The sequence below is a fragment of the Schistocerca nitens genome, chromosome 1 (assembly GCF_023898315.1).
Source record: "Schistocerca nitens isolate TAMUIC-IGC-003100 chromosome 1, iqSchNite1.1, whole genome shotgun sequence".
Lineage (NCBI taxonomy): Eukaryota > Metazoa > Arthropoda > Insecta > Orthoptera > Acrididae > Schistocerca > Schistocerca nitens.
The window spans coordinates 835689552-835707188 of record NC_064614.1 but is presented as its reverse complement, the minus strand read 5'-3'; the positions used below and the strand labels follow the sequence as shown (position 1 = coordinate 835707188).

Genomic DNA, 17637 nt, shown 5'->3' with positions numbered 1-17637 from the left:
CTCACCCCAAAGTATCACAATTCAAACATATCTGGCAAGTCTTTAAGGATTCCTAATCCTTGATCTAGCCGATGACAAAAGAACAGGTTTTTATGTTTCCTCCAGGAGAGTAGGTTTTATTCTAGTTTTAACACTTTGATTACAATGGACTGGGTATGTGATGGCTGTGAATTATCCTTCCACAGTGGTGAGTCAAAAGTTTGAATCTTTTCTATTCTTTGTGGTAATGTTTTACAGCTTTGTCTCATGCTGTTCATTTGAGTAGTTTATTCCAGACATCTTTTAAAAGAGGGATGATGATGATTGGAGCTGCTGGAGGATTGAAGGTCACGTCACTGAGCTGTGGACTGTATTAAGTGGACACAAAAGAACGTGCTGAGGCGACTATGATGATGAAAGCTTTACCCACAAGTAAACAGAATTTTACAGTGGTAACACAACTCATTAATAAAAATCCACTGGTTATAGTGCAACACATGAAATACATGGCATTCAAGATTTGTCAGTTTTGGTATAGACTGCAGCAATGAACTGTCACATATACAGTGACGTCAAAGGTGAAGTTTGCCATTGGGTTATCTATGCACAGCCTAGTATGACTGTGGGCAGATGACTTGCAAATACAGATTCTCTGTGATTTGGAGTTAACATCACTCTTTGGTTGTGCTAGACACAGTGCTGTTCTCATTTTTTTAAAAGTTGTTACAGGTTTAAATCCAAGTCCAGGGCAGTACCTGTTCGCAGCCTACAGCGATCGAGTCAAACTACAAGGGCTTCAGCATTGGCAACTGCTACAGCTTCTGATTCAGGCTGGTCTTTGGTCACTGTGCTGAAGATATTTATATATATCCCCCTCTTCATGTTTGCCTTTTAAATCCATTTTTAACTTTCCCCAACATAAAACTCTCTCTTCTGTGCTGAAAGAATTTATTTATTTATTTATTTTTAAAGCTAGGCAAAGTGTCCCTTTTGCTTCTATATCTGTCAAATGGCAATTTTGTAAATGCCTCTATGTCAATGCCTCTTCATAGCTCTATAGATGGCTATTGGTTTTTGACTAGAAGCCATTTTCATTTCGCAGCTGAAAGCTCTTAAAAGTACTGCCAGGTTTCATGGATAAAGTTGACTCAACTGTGGGAGTGTCCTAGGACGACAGAATAAATCTATTAAAATTTCACGCATGATGCAGCATTTTTTCATGCACTCAGTGTTTGTCGAGTCTCTTGAACTGTGTGTCGTACAATGATATATTCGTGTAGTTGTTTCAGCAGGATATGTGGATACTATATATGAAATATGTCACCAATAGAGTTAGTATCAAAGAAGTAATAAATTTAAAAGTCACGCAAGATGCAACAGTTTTTCATGCACTCAGTGTTTGTGACATGGTATATTCCAATTTATGTGTTGTAAAATGATATAATTTTGTAAGTACATTTGGTGGCGTAAGTGGATACTGTCTGCAAACTGTGTTGCAAATAGAGTTAGTAACAAAGAAGTAATATTTTCGTTGGTGCGTTTAGTGACATATGTGGATACTGCCCGTGAAATTTATTGTGAATAGTTAATATTAATTAGTGGAGGATATGGTCGGAGAGAGGGGTAGGAGGCGATGGACAAAGAGGAGGAGGAGGAGGAGGAGATGGAGAAACAGAGAATGGTGAGGAGGATGAGATAGAGACACAGGAGGAGGAAGACACAGAAGGCACAGGAGGGGTAGACAGAAAGCCATGAATAGAGAGATGGGGGTGGAGGAGGTGGGTGCAAGGTATGTCCTGAAAGGGTATGCGAGCGAACCTGTAGGGAAAAGGTTAGAGAGAGAGAGAGAGAGAGATTGCCTAAGTACCATGTATGTTTTTGACACGAGTTGCACCTGCCTCCATCTCTATGTTCACCTCTCTCTCTCTCTCTCTCTCTCTCTCTCTCTCTCCCTCCCTCCCTCCCTCCCTCCCTCCCTCCCTCCCTCCCCCCCCCCTCCCTCCCATCTCTGTCTATCTTCTCCTCACCCCTCTTCCTTTTCCAACTGCCCACTACACCATTACACCTCCCACCTGTCTCCTGCACATTCACTCCTCCCTTTCTCTGTCCATCTCTTCCTCCTTTTCCTCTCTCTGTCCAGCTCCTCCATCACCTCTCTTTCCACCTCCACATTCTGTCTCTCTCTTCCCTCTTTGCCCCCCCCCCCTCTCGTGCTCCCTCACTCCCTGTCAATCCTCTCGTGTCCCCTCACTCCCTGTCCATCCTCTCGTGCTCCCTCCCTCTGTACATCTCATCCTTCCCCCCAGCCATGCCCGTTCACATGTATATCCCCCAGAAAGGTCAATAAAGCGGACCACTACCACTCCCACAAAAAGCCTGCCACACAGAGCAATCTTCACACCAGGGGGCTTGAAAACAGTTTTTTGCCCCTGTTCCTTATACCCACCACCCACACCAACAGACTGCTGCTCATGTCAGACGCAGTCAGGTCGCAGTGCCCCTCTGTGTGTGTGGGGGGGGGGGGGAGGGGGGGGGGAGGCACGTGTGTGCATGTGTGTTGGGAGAAGGACTTACTTGTCCATAAGTTTAAATGTTTAGTTGTCTTTTTCATTGCATTTGTCTGCAGCTCAGTGCCTCCTATATGTGGTGAGTAGCAACATATCCTTTTCATATTATTGACATTGTTGTATTAAATTTTGTTCTTTCTCCCTGATGTTATTGTTACTGTGAAAGTGTAGAATAGACCAAAGGATTAAGATTATTTTGCATGAGAAAAATGCACCTTATGCTGCAGACATTGTTCACGAATAAGGGTTGCTCCCCTTACACACTCCTGTCACTCCATGTATGGTTCATTGAACTTGTAGATTAACTAAAAGACACCCTACCAGAGAAAGCCAACTCACTTGATCATGATCAAGTTTCTGTGGTTAGTTTTAAAACAAAAGTTTTCATAGATTTTATTCCTTCTGTTTGACAAAACAGGCTAATGCACTGGGCATTGAACGAAAGTCAATTCATGCATAATATACACCTGTACTGCTGCTGCCCGACAGACCACTAGATGTCAGATATTGTAATTATATCCATCTGTATGATGTCATTACATAAAAGTGCAATGAAACAGGATTTGCTGTGTGTAAAACCAAGTGCTATGCTCAGAGTAAAATACAGTTTTGTATTTTCTATCTTTGCTATAGACCAACTGTGAGGGTTATTATTATGATAAAGCCTATTGCAGTTAAATTGTTTATGTGGCTAATCTGGTTTTGATTAAAGTCGCCTATTAAGGTCTAACCATAGATTGTTATTTGAGTGCAGTTGAAATAAACCTTTAGTGTAAAATATTGCTTATTCAGTAAGCAATTGTAAATAAATTGTTTGAAATTCATCTTATGCTGCATGTGTGTATGAACGTATTTTTATTCAACAGGTGGATGTCCTTGAATACATTCATGAAAAATCTTACATCCATGGGGATATCAAGGGTAGTAATATACTGTTAAGTCTGAAGAAAGGCTTGGAAGACCAAGTTTACCTTGTGGATTTTGGTTTAGCAACACGATATTCATCTACAGAATACAAGCTTGATCCCAAGAGAGCTCACAATGGAACCATTGAGTATGAGAGCAGAGATGCCCATGTGGGAGGTATGAAGAAATTCCAAAATATATGTCACTACTTTATGTTAAATTGTGACAAACTTCTTTTTTAAAATGTATGTGTTTAGTGTGGTTATTATATAGTTTGCGTTTTGTATTACGTCACTATATTAATCCTCATATTATTGTACGCTCTTAATTCCAGCTGTTCTTCCAATGATCACAGCATTCCTTGAAGACTTGTTTGAATGGCTTTTAGCTTTCAAGTGCTTTGCTTAGTGTTTCTTCATTGCTTGATAGTAAGTGTGTGTGTGTGTTTTAGGAATACGCCTATTAGATGTCAAAATCATGAGAAATTATGTTTTGTACAGCTACAAAAGTAGAGTATATGTGGGCTCACAGATAAGCTACTGTTATACAAATAGTATATATATATATATATATATATATATATATATATATATATATATATATATATATATATATTGACTCATAAATGAGAAAAATATTCCAAGAACTGTGTGCTGCTTTGCACAAATCAAGAACTATAGTAAGTTTTTCCTCTCCTGGACTTGTTAGCAAAATAAAAAGAAGTTAACTATTTCTCCCACAGATTTATAACATTTGCATCAGTCAGCACTTTGAAGGTACAATAAAATACTCATTGTATTGAAGACAAATTTATTTAATTGGATAGATAAAAAATCTACTCACCAATAAGTGGCAGAACACACACACAAAAGACTGTTGTAATTGGCAAGCTTTCAGAGCTAGTAGCTCCTCCTTCGAGCAGAAGGGTTGAAGCAGAAGGAAGGAGGATAAAGGAAAAGGAGTAGAGAGGTCTAGGAAAAGGGGTATATTTTGGAAAAGTCACCTTCTTGTGGTCTCGCGGTAGCGTTCTCGCTTCCCGAGCACGGGGTCCCGGGTTGATTCCCGGCGCGGTCAGGGATTTTTCCTTCCTCGAGATGACTGGGTGTTGTCGTGTCGTTTTCATCATCATTTGTCCCCATTACGGTCGGAGGAAGGCAATGGCAAACCACCTCCACTAGGACCTTGCCTAGTGCGGCGGTGCGGGTCTCCCGCATCGTTCCCCTACGCTCCGTCACGGAGTATGGGACAACATCATCATCATCATCATCATCATCATCACCCACAACTGCAGGTCAGGGCAGACTTACTGTATGGGTTGAGAAGGAAAGACTGATTGTTGGGGACTGCATTGGATGACATTTGAAAACCTGAGAGCTTAAAGGTGGAAGACAGGATAAGCAGATTTACCAAAGTCTTTATTAGCAAGTTCAAACATATGGTAAGTACGATAGGCAATTACATCTCTATCATTAAAATATTAATGGTTACGTAATCCGTCTGGCTCGGTGTTGGCGGCACGCCAGCGAGGACGTGCATACCTAGAACACGCAGTATGCACGTTCGGGATAACGCTCTCGCTGGCCACTGTGAAAACGCTAAGTCCGACGCTATATAAGCGAGCGTGCTCTCGCGCTATGCACATTCTGTGTCTAGCTGCTGCACAGGCAACTGCATTGAACGCCGCCAACTTGCCTTACAGGAGATATCGACGTCGTCGTCGCACAACAGTTTACAAAAATATAGAAAACTTCGAACTTACTACAACATCTAGGGACAAAAAGAATCACATTCCAGTGAAGAGTGTTGCAGCCCACACTCTCGTCGGTGGTCCTTGTGTATTTCTTGGATGTTCTCTTAATTTTAGCTTGGATATTAACGACATGTTCTCACATGGAAATGGATGGTTCACTGTTGCTATAGTGCGAGGTGGAAGTGGAGTGTCTAGTGTACCTGGACTTGAAAGTTTTAATGATAGAGATGTATTTGCCTATCGTACCTACCATATGTTTGAACTTGCTAATAAAGACTTTGGTAAATCTGCTTATGATTCTACTTCTCCACTTGTATTGTATACACGTAACATAAATATGCAAGACAGAGATTACTACTAAAACATTGTGCACGAGTTGTGTTGTAGGGTGCAATCAATCATATAACAACTTGTGAATTGAATTGCATGATGTTGACGGCGACAGGTGTGCAGACTCGTGTCATAAAGTTTGAGCTGTGGATTGAAAGAGTGGCTCATGGCTCAAGGAAGAATGCAGTTTACATCACAGACAAGCTGCACTGTGTTGTCACTCTTTATTCCTGGCTTATGCAGGTGCACTGGAACTTTTAAAAGTTTATTTCATACTTCTCGATTTCATGAAATTAATTTGCTTTGCCATTTATTGACATGCAGGAAACATGAGAATTACAGTTTCATGCTTGTACCTGAATGTTTGAGAAGGGTGATGGACAGAATGGGTAGGGATTAGGAGACTGACAGAGAGAGGCAGAATGAAGAGACTGGCAGAGAGTGGGGGAGGAAGAGATTGGCGGAAGGAGAGGAGGTGGAGGAGGAGGACAGAGAGAGGGACTTAAGAGTATATGGACAGGGTGGGGGACCAAGAGCTGGCTGAAACCTGCAGTAGAAAGCTCTTGAGATATTTAGTGAGTCATGGAATGTATATCGGAAAGACAGATTAGGGGCCATAGGAGGGGGAGTGTTCATTGCGGTTGCCAAAAATATTGTCTCTATTGAGGTTGAAATTGTTTGTGACAGTGAAGTTATCTGGTTTTGTAACAGGTGTAGGTGAAACCAAGTTAAATATTGGGTGTTTTTACAGGTCACTCGATTCTACTGTGACAGTTTTGGAGTCATTAAAGAAAGTCTACGGTTCGTAGTGCATAAATACCCAGTTCATGCAATACTAGTCGGGGGGGAAACTTTTACCTGGAGTATAGATTGGGACATCTAAGGATTCACTGCAGGGAGTACAGTCAGTCAGTCTTGCAAAGTGCTTTTGGAAACAGTTTTCCAAAAACTATCTTAAGAAACTAGTTTCGTAGCCCACACACACTTAAAATATCTTTCACTTTGGAGCTACAAACAGGCCAGACCTCATTGACAGCGTAGTGCAGAGACAGGGATTAGTGATCGTGATATCATAGTGACTATGATTATGAAAATTAATCAGTCAGTCTAGAAGGCTAGAGCAGATACACAGTTGTTGGCATCTCACTAAGGTAATGAATCTGTTTTCAATTTGGCACTTAAATGAATACTGATGCAGAGTGAGTGATCCTATCTGCTAAGATATAGTTGACATCAAAAGCAGAGTATCACTTATGTTATCTTTTCCTATTGCCTGGTCGTACACTGCGAGCATCGATTATCTTTAGTCTACACCTGCTTTCCTGCTTCTTATTGCCTGTTACTGCGTTTTTAATTAACCTAAAGTTAACATGTTAGATGCATGAGCCCATTGAAGATGAAAATATCACTCAGTTAATTAGACTGAAGAATGGAGATGAAAGTGGCTTCAGTGAAGAACATGCATTAATGTTTGTCCAGGTAGCTTTGGAAAGCACTGGAATCTTAATTCACGTTAAAAGCAACAGCTCATTAGCTAACAGATCTATTAGCAGAAAGCATAATGGAGTCCAGCAGCATATAAGGCCGATTCTCCCATTCATTTTTAATAGTCATGTACAATTTAGTGTCAGTAATACATTTCTGTGCTGCAAAAGCTCAAAGTAATAGTGCACTGATATCATATTTGTGAAAAACCACATGCCTATCCTGTGGTGGTAAATGAAATTCTGGGTCATGATGCACAGTCAGTCACATTAGATAACTTAGCTACGTGTGTAGACAGTAGCATACCAAATACTTTTCTAATGTGGGAGGGAGACAAGCAAACTAATTCACCTAATGTGAATGAAACATTCATCTTATAGCAAAACCATTAAGCACATGTGTCAATACATAGTGTGAAGAGCTGTGTTACACTGTCAGTGCTGATTTGTTCTGGAAAGAGAAACGGTTCATCAGTATTGAAAGTCACCAATATGGGCCTTGTTTACTAGATTCTTGAAAACATATTTGTTCTTTCAATTTTGAAAAAGACATAGAGCTGCAAAGGAATAATTATTATTAATAATAATAATAATAATAATATTTATTATTATTACAACAGAAAATCAGCAAAAGCTGTTTTTTTATCATTAGTCTGAAACTTTCCTTGTGTATTGGACTGCATGATTTATCAGAAGATAACTCTGCAGAGCCCAGAAAAGTTGGCAGACGGAAGTGTTATCAGTGCTAGTGGTTATCAAGTACCCACTAGGATCTTGTGGCCCAGCAGAGAAGTAGTTATTTAATATGTCTTATTTTACTCATCTCAGTTAGATGGGGATTTGGATTCTGTGGAATTGGTCCACGATAAAGATGCAAAACACAATTATGTTTCATTCACTTCAAAATTTTATTGCATCTTTGGGGGGGGGGGGGGGGGCAAAAATAAGAAGAATAATCGCACTAACACTGAAACAAAATCAAACGACTGAAGACACACTGGGCCATGTGGTCACAGTTGTGATCATGTTTGTAATCTTTCATCTGTTAATACATTTCTTATTTTGTTGGAAGTGTAATTACAATTACTTTTATCATAATCAAACAGTTTTATAATGGACTCCTTTTGACAATTTAATATTTTCACCTGACATTTATATTTTCATATGACATTTATATTTTCATATTCCTTTAAAACTTTGACCTCAAGCAATGTTCCACTTACCTAATGTTTTGTTTGCACTCAGTTGTGAAGAATATTGAAGTTTAATATCTTATTGAACTGGAATGGTATACTGAGAACTAGTGGCAGGTAGGAGAGATTCGCATTATGTAAACTGGACACTAAATGAGTTTTAAAGGTGGTTAATCTCAATATATTTGCACTGTATCATAGTTGGTACCCAGTTTCAGTTTCACAATTCACAGTACATACAGGTAAATGAAAGTGCATCTCCTCTCTTGTAATTCCATAAGGGAGGAGAATAAACCTGACTACTAAGCAACATTTCGTTAACAGTATAAGGAAAAGATACATTAGTACTCACAGTAAAGGTGCCACATTGAGTTACAGAGGGCACAATGAAAATGTACGTAACATTAACTACTTCTGACCAAAGACTTTGCCAGAAAAAAAAAAAAAACACACACACACACCTACCTTTATTCACATAAGTTAGTACACCTTACACAAACATCTCCAGTAACTTGGACTGAAGTGCTGCCGGCGATTGCAGTTGGGTGTGTGAGTTGTGCTTGCTTGTGTCAATGAATGAATGTGTGCGTGTTTCTTTACCTGGTGAAGGCTTTGGCCAAAAGCTAATGTGTAAGTGTCTTTTTGTTGTGCCTGCTGCAACTCAAGTTGCCACCTTTACCATGAGTAGCACTCTTATCTTTTCCTTATATTGTTGGTATTCCAACCTGGAGTCAACATTTACTGTGGCAGAATAAATTATGACAGAATTACTATTGTATTAGTGCACATACAATGATTTACTGTATTGTACCAGACTGTGTGTCACTGTCCAATAAACATAGTTTGCTGATCATTAGTACTTTTAAGGTAAATATTTACTAATTCACCAGAGGTTTCAAAAAACAAAGATATTACACAGTTTCATATTCTTTACAGGCACTCTTGTTCCATGTAGTGTATTAAGATACAGAATTTCATCTTAACCAGCACAGAAATTCAAGCATTAAACTAGCAATATTCAGACGTTAATGCGAACTAATGCATAGATATTATTCATATACTAGTGTAAAGTGATCAGAGGCAGAGATGTTAGTCGTATACTGCTTGGATGCAGACCATTAAGTGATTCGACAAATAATTGTTATCTGTATTGCGAACATTCGTATTCAAACTATCATGGTGGTGATACGTAGATGCTTGCAAGTTACCAACTGCGGATGTTGGGTAGGGGTGGCTATATAAGGACAGGCATAAGAAAATCATGTGAATTCTGAAAGTGCATAATGCTTTGAAATTCTGTTAGGTTAGATACTGCTATTTGTGACGGTTTATAAAATTTGTTTCCGGTTAGCAGTCCACAAAAATACATAAAATATTGTTATTACACAGTGTCTGAAATATTCAGTTTTTGAGTATGACATCCATCTTGAAAGAAATACTTTATGATAATAAATTATTCAAAATCTTAATTACAGACAGAATTAAGTAATGACAGGTACTGTCTGATTTAGAAAAAATACAGCAACAAAATTATGTTGTCATACTTCATATTCTTGCAGTTATTAAAACATTTGAAATTTGGAGGTCACCCATCCAAGTGCTGGCCACGCCCGACAGCGCTTAACTTCGGTGATTGCACGGGAACTGGTGTATCCACTGTGGCAAGGTCTTTGCCAAAGGTTTACATGTAGTAGTATATTAAAGCTATCCGAGGCAGTTTTCAAGATCATGTACCCTGTAGGACAGGGGTGGGTAGAAGTATTTATGCCTCCCCCCCCCCCCCCCCCCCTTGCACCTCCACCCAGTTGACACACCATTGTGCACAGACCAGAAACACTCAAAGAAATCAGTTACGGTGATTAATGACAAAAATGGAAATTTTGGAGAAAGCTAAAATATATTGATTAGGATGAAGATCACAATGAGCCCAATGCCAATTTTAAATTCTGCATATTTCATAATGAGTTTGCAACTATTTTTGAAATTTTTTTCACACATCTGTGTAAAAGTGGGATACTAGAGAAAATAGTTAAGATTTCAAATGGACTGCTCTTCTAATGCAGATTCTTATAGTTTCACTGAGCACATAATAAAAATTTTAAATCATAAAGTATAACCAGTTGGGATTTTTTTGTAGCTTACCAAAGGCATTTGATTCTGTCAATTGTTCTATTCTGTTAGAGAAATTATGTTCTGTGGGGAACATGGTTCAGCACATATCCGCTTTAGTGCCTGTGCAAGAAAGAGGACGCAGAAAGTTACACCTAATGTATTCAAGTGATAGAAATAACATGACATCATATCCGTGTAGATAAATCACAATATCATTCCACAAGATTCAGTAAATTTATCCAATACTGTTCTTGCTCTGTATTAATGATCTACCATTTTATTTGAATCAGGATGCTGAATTAAGATTTTTTGCTGATAATACAAGCATTATTGTCAACTAAAAGAAGCACCACATAGGGGCTTTAAATGTTGGTTCTGTTAAAGTTATCTATAGTTTTGGACAGGTAGGCTAGCTTTAAACTTCATAAAAAAATCTCGTACAGTTTCGTAATGTCAAAACTACCCAACTTACTATTGTTGTTGTTGTCTTCAGTCCAGAGACTGGTTTGATGGAGCTCTCCATGCTACTCTATCCTGTGAAAGCTTTTTCATGTCCCAGTACCTAGTGCAACCTACATCCTTCTGAATCTGCTTCGTGTATTCATCTCTTGGTCTCCCTCTACGATTTTTACCCTCCACGCTGCCCTCCAATACTAAATTGGTGATCCCTTGATGCCTCAGAACATGTCCTACCAACCGATCCCTTCTTCTATTCAAGTGGTGCCAGAAATTCCTCTTCTCCCCAATTCTATTCAGTAACTCCTCATTAGTTATGTGATCTACCCATCTAATCTTCAGCATTCTTCTGTAGCACCACATTTCGAAAACTTCTATTCTCTTCTTGTCCAAACTATTTATCGTTCATGTTTCACTTCCATACATGGCTACACTCCATACAAATACTTTCAGAAACGACTTCCTGACACTTAAATCTATACTCGATGTTAACAAATTTCTCTTCTTCAAAAACGCTTTCCTTGTCATTCCGTCTACATTTTATATCCTCTCTACCTCAAGCATCATCAGTTATTTTGCTCCCCAAATAGCAAAACTCCTTTACTACTTTAAGTGTCTCATTTCCTAATCTAATTCCCTCAGCATCACCTGATTTAATTCGACTACATTCCATTATCCTCGTTTTGCTTTTGTTGATGTTCATCTTATATCCTCCCTTCAAGACACAATCCATTCCGTTCAACTGCTCTTCCAAGTCCTTTGCTGTCTCTGACAGAATTACAATGTCATCGGCGAACCTCAAAGTTTTTATTTCTTCTCCATGGATTTTAATACCTACTCCAAATTTTTCTTTTGTTTCCTTCACTGCTTGCTCAATATACAGATTGAACAACATCGGAGATAGGCTACAACCCTGTATCACTCTCTTCCCAACCACTGCTTTCCTTTCATGTCTCTTGTAATGGTACTTGAATTATGTAACCATTATGGCACCTCAACTCAACCTCTCGATACCAGCAATATTCTACTGTGTTTGTGTAAAGTAGTTAACATATTTCTGAGACAACATTCAGATTTGATTTCATTAATGTAGAGGTACTTTAATACATCGATATGTTTATGTTGCAATGATATTATTCTTATGTGTATTCTTTCTTTTGTCACTATGACCTTTGACATATTTGTAACTCTTGATTTTTGGATGCGTAAGCGATTAATAGTTGTTAGAGAGTCGGACCTTGAGGAAGTCAAGTCTTGGACGTCAAGTTGGAAAGACGCATATTGCAGTCAGCTTATAAAATGTGAACTGTAACAATGAGGAAGATGTTTTCAAGTATGTTTTGTATTGTGAAGTGACGTTTTGTGTGTTACGTGATACTGCAACAAAAGCAATAAAAAAGAAGTGTAACTTAAATTGGGAGTGCTGATTACTTTTTTTACATCACTATTGTGCTAACTTTCAAAGGTCTAATCTTCAAGAATGGTTTGTGAAACACATCTATAAAACTTTTGAATATAGCAGAATAAAACCTAGGCCTCTTTGCATCCGAGATTGGAATCATAACCACCTAGATTTTCGGCGATTGAGCCATGATTTTACAAAGAGACCAGCGTGGGAAACACAAAAAGATGAGTGCCTAGTTTATTCATTATTACATGAAATGACTTTATTAACTGTGATCTAATAACACCTGCCACATAATAACTTTGTTGTTGCCTGAAAATGCAGTATTTAGCAGCGTGAGCAACATCACAATCATTATTAAATTTTGATCTTTGTTGTGGTAGGGTTGTTAGACTCTCGACTCGTATATCTGCCATCTGGTTTCTGTACGAATTGCAAATAGCCTTTCACTCCCTGTATTTTACCCCTGCCACCTTCAGAATTTGAAAGAGAGTATTCCAGTCAACATTGTCAAAAGCTTTCTCGAAGTCTACAAACGCTAAAAGTGTAGGTTTGCCTTTCCTTAATCTATCTTCTAAGATAATTCGTAGGGTCAGTATTGTCTCATGTTTCCAATATTTGTACGGAATCCAAACTGATCTTCCCCAAGGTCAACTTCTACCAGTTTTTCCATTCATCTGTAAAGAATTTGCTGTAGTATTTTGCAGCCATGACTTATTAAACTGTTAGTTTGGTGACTTTCAAATCTGTCAACACCTGCTTTCTTTGAAATTGGAATTATTATATTTTTCTTGAAGACTGAGGGTGTTTCGCCTGTTTCATGCATCTTGCTCACCAGATCGTAGAGTTTGGTCAGGGCTGGCTCTCCCAAGGCTGTTAGTAGTTCTGATGGAATGTTGTCTACTGCTGGGGCCTTGTTTCGACTCAGGTCTTTCAGTGCTCTGTCGAACTCTTCTTCCTGCTACTGTAGTGTAACAACAGAGGGTTGAAAGTTCTAAGTTCTTGTCTGTACATTTTAATGGAAACTTGAACCGGACATATCATGTAAGCAGTAAACCTGCAAAAGCATTGAGGTTGAACTACTATCACCATAAGAAAAGTGCCAGCCTTGGGGATGTAGCTATCAATGAGGTAACTAGTTTCGCATATTTTCATTCAATGATGTCCTTAAAGATGATAATTGGGAGTAACACTTCACTTAGGAAAAAAGTATTTATTGCTCAAAAGAAAGTAAACTACAGTGTGTGTGTGTGTATTACGTAGGGATGAAATTTCTGGCAGGATGTAAATAATTAAGGAGTAAAGGAGACTGTTCATTGAATAGCAGAAGTGTTGAGTTGTTCACACACACAAAGGAGAATAAAAACTTCACTAGCTTTTGGAAGAAATCCTTTGACGATCTCTTAAAAAAACCACCTGTGCAGCTACATCGTGCCAGGTGTACACACAATACCTGGACTGCAGATAATCAGGTAGACTAAGGTCAGGGTTTGATATTTTGTCACATGGAGAGGATAGCGGAAGAAAAGGGGAGGAAGCAGGAGGGGGATTGGGGAAGGGTGGCCGACAGCCTGGAGGAAGGCAGCAGGAATATGGGATAAGAATGCGGGAGAGAGAGGCAGCAGCTGCACATGATAGGTATGTGAGGCATGGGCACTATGAGTTTGTGAATCACAGAAAATTATCCTTGCAACATATCCTTTGTTCCCATAACCCTCCTGGCCTCAAGATCTGCTAACCCACTATCTCCACATCCTCTATTCAACAGTTTCTCCTTCCTCTGTTCTGTCACTCCTCGCAGTCCACGCCTCCATGTCATTTTTTTATGTGCTGCACCTCGCCAGCTCCGTTACCTATTCTGTGCACCATATTCCCCTCCCTCCTGCATTCGTATCCTGCATGCCTGCTGCCTAAATTCAGAAAAAAAGTTATGTTTCAATTCAGTTTGTTTGCTAAGGATTGTTCAAGGGGATTTTAGGTAAAAATGTAAGTCTCGTAATTGTTTGAGGAGAACAATATGTAAGCCTTTGTCAAAGATGTGTAATATTTGTCATCATTGATGTCTCCGACAGTGTGTTTGTAATGTGGAGTGGGTGCTGCAAAGTGGAGCTTCTGAAGTTTTTGAGTTGTGAATGAGTGTGAAACAAAGTGCAGGTAAATACTGTGCATGTGTGTATATAACTTGCAAAATGTACAGCATGAAAATGAATTTGCCTTGGATACCATGAGGAAGTGCATTGAATTTGATCTAAAACTTTGCAACTTTTCATGTAGTAAACTCCTCATTACAGGTAATTAAATTTCTGCTATTTGCACCAACACCTTAACATGTAGCTGCACATGGTCCTGGTAATATTTCTTTAACATCTCCATCTGGTGATAAGCCTGCTCTGACTTGAAAACTTGCTAATGGTACAGGAAATAAATTATATAAAAATTTAAAAAAGCAACTGGTTGCATATAGCATCCAAATTAATTGCCAGTGTACATTTACATCTACATGCCTACTCCGCATATCACACTTAATTAGCTGGCAGTGTATTCACTGAACCACCTTAATACTAATTCTCTATTATTACACTCTCGAACAGTGCGGAAAGAAAGAACACCTATATATTTCCGTGTGAGCTCTAATTTTCCATATTTTGTTATCATCATTATTTCTCCCTATATAGGCTGGCATCAACATAATACTTTTGCATTCAGAACAGGAAGTTAATGATTGAAATTTCATGATAATGTCCTGCTGCAACAAAAAACACCCTTTGTTTTAATGATTTCTACACCAGATCTTGCATCATGTCCGTCGCACTCTCTCCCCTATTTCTTGATAACACAAAACATGCTGCCCTTCTGTGAACTTGTGCGATGTACCCTGTTAATTCTGTCTGGTATGAAATGCAGTCTTTGGTTCACCTTCTTCGTAACATTTTCTGTATGTTCTTTCCACGTTAAGTTGTTTGTAATTGTAATTCCTAGGTATTGAGTTGAATTTATGGCCTTAAATTTGATTGGGTTATTGTGCAACCAAAGTTTATTGGATTCCTTTTACTACTCATTTGGATGACCTCACAATTTTCATTATTTATCGTCAATTGCTGATTTTCACTCCATACAGATGTCTTATCCAAATTATTGTACAATTTGTTTTCATCTTCTGAAGGCTTTCTAAATGATAAGACAGTATCATCTGCAAAAAAACTAAAATGTCTGCTGAGATTGTCTCCTAAGTTGTTTATAAAGATAAAGAACAGCAGTGGTCCTATAACACTATCTTGGTGAACACCAGAAATCACTTATGTTTTACCCAATGACTTTCCATCACTTGCTACGAAATGTGATCTCTTTGACAGGAAATCACGAATCTAGTCACATAATTGATATTCCATAAGGACGCGATTTGATTACAGGATGCTTCTGAGATACAGTGTCAAAAGCCCTGTGTAAATCTAGAAATATGGAATCAATTTGAAATCCCTTGTCGACAGCACTTAACACTTTGTGTGAGTAAAGAGCTAGTTGTGTTTCACAAGAATTGTTTTCTAAATCCGTATCGACTATGTGTCAGTAGTTTTCTTAAAGATAATTCATAATGCTCTAACACAACACATGTTGCAAAATCCTGCTGCATATCGACGTTAGTTATATAGGCATGTAATTTAGTGGATTATTTCTATTGGCTTTCTTGAATATTGGTCTGACCTGCGCAACTTTCCAGTCTCTGGGTATGAATTGTTCATTGAGCAAGCAGTTGTATGTGATATAAGTATGGAGCTGTTGCATTAGCATACTCTGAAAAGAGCCTAACTGGTATACAGTCTGGACCAGAAGACTTGCGTTTTATAAGTGACTTCAGTTGCTTCACTGCTTTGAGGATATCTACATCTAAGTTTCCCATGCTGGCAACTGTTCTTAATTCGAATTCTGGAAAATTTACTACTTCTTTGGGGAAGGAATTTCAGAAGAATTGTGTTTAGTAATTCTGCTTTTGCAGCACTGTCATCAATAATACTTCCATTACTATCACGCAGAAAAGTCATTGATAGTGTTTTGCTGCTAGTATATATTACGTACAACCAGACTCTCTGGATTTTCTGCCAGGTTTCGAGACCTTTCGAGCTTTTGCAAAGGACTGCTGATCTTGGAGATTTTGCATTTGTTTCAGTTTTGCTTTCTTTTTTTTTTTTTTTTTTTTTTTGAAGTTTCTGCAACAGTGTTCTGGCCTGTTTTGTATACCGTGAGGGATCAGCTCCATTATTTGTTAATTTATTCAGTATGAACGTCTCAGTTGCTGTCGATACTATTTCTTTGAATTCATACCACATCTGGTCTATTCTTGACATTTTTAACTTGGAAGGAGTGGAAATTCTCTCTCAGGAAAGTGTCAAGTGAATTTGTATCTGCTTTCAATTGTTTGTTGGGATTTGGCAGTTACGGAGCTCCAGATTATTTGTTGCTAAGAAGTGAATTGTATTTTCACAACCGTTTAGTATTCGATCAGGCTCATGAACTAATTGCTCGAAATAATTTTCCAAGAATACATTTAGCACAATTTCAGATGATTTTATGTGTACCTCCAGATTTGAACAACTATTTTCACCAGCATATCAAGGGTAAGTTGAAGTCCCCATGAACTATAATTGTACGAGTCGGGTTGTTGTTGCTGTTGTTGTTGTTGTTGTTGTTGTTGTTGTCGTCGTCTTCAGTCCTGAGACTGGTTTGATGCAGCTCTCCATGCTACTCTCCTGTGAAAGCTTCTTCATCTCCCATTACTTACTGCAACCTACATCCTTCTGAATCTGCTTAGTGTATTCATCTCTTGGTCTCCCTCTACGATTTTTACTCTCCACGCTGCCCTCCAATGCTAAATTTGTGATCCCTTTATGCCTCAGAACATGTCCTACCAATCGGTCCCTTCTTCTTGTCAAGTTGTGCCACAAACTCCTCTTCTCCCCAATTCTATTCAATACCTCCTCATTAGTTATGCAGTCTACCCATCTAATCTTCAGCATTCTTCTGTAGCACCACATTTTGAAAACTTCTATTCTCTTCTTGTCCAAACTATTTATCGTCCATATTTCACTTCCACACATGGCTACACTCCATACAAATACTTTCATAAACGACATCCTGACACTTAAATCTATACTTGATGTTAACAAATTTCTCTTCTTCAGAAACGCTTTCCTTGCCATTGCCAATCTACATTTTATATTCTCTCTACTTCGACCATCATCAGTTATTTTGCTCCCCAAATAGCAAAACTCCTTTACTACTTTAAGTGTCTCATTTCCTAATCTAATTCCCTCAGCATCACCCAACTTAATTCAACTACATTTCATTATCCTCGTTCTGCTTTTGTTGATGTTCATCTTATATCCTCCTTTCAAGACACTGTCCATTCCGTTCAACTGCTCTTCAAAGTCCTTGCTATCTCTGACAGAATTACAGTGTC

General features: G+C 38.6%; 1 protein-coding gene across 1 annotated transcript in view; it reads left to right on the top strand.

The window, feature by feature from the left end:
• Window positions 1-17637, top strand: part of LOC126263109 (serine/threonine-protein kinase VRK1) — a 236124-nt gene that overhangs the window by 155089 nt on the left and 63398 nt on the right. Inside the window, exon 6 of the mRNA XM_049960119.1 lies at window positions 3413-3629. Coding sequence (XP_049816076.1) covers window positions 3413-3629 — 217 coding nt within the window. The remainder of the gene's footprint in view (window positions 1-3412; window positions 3630-17637) is intronic.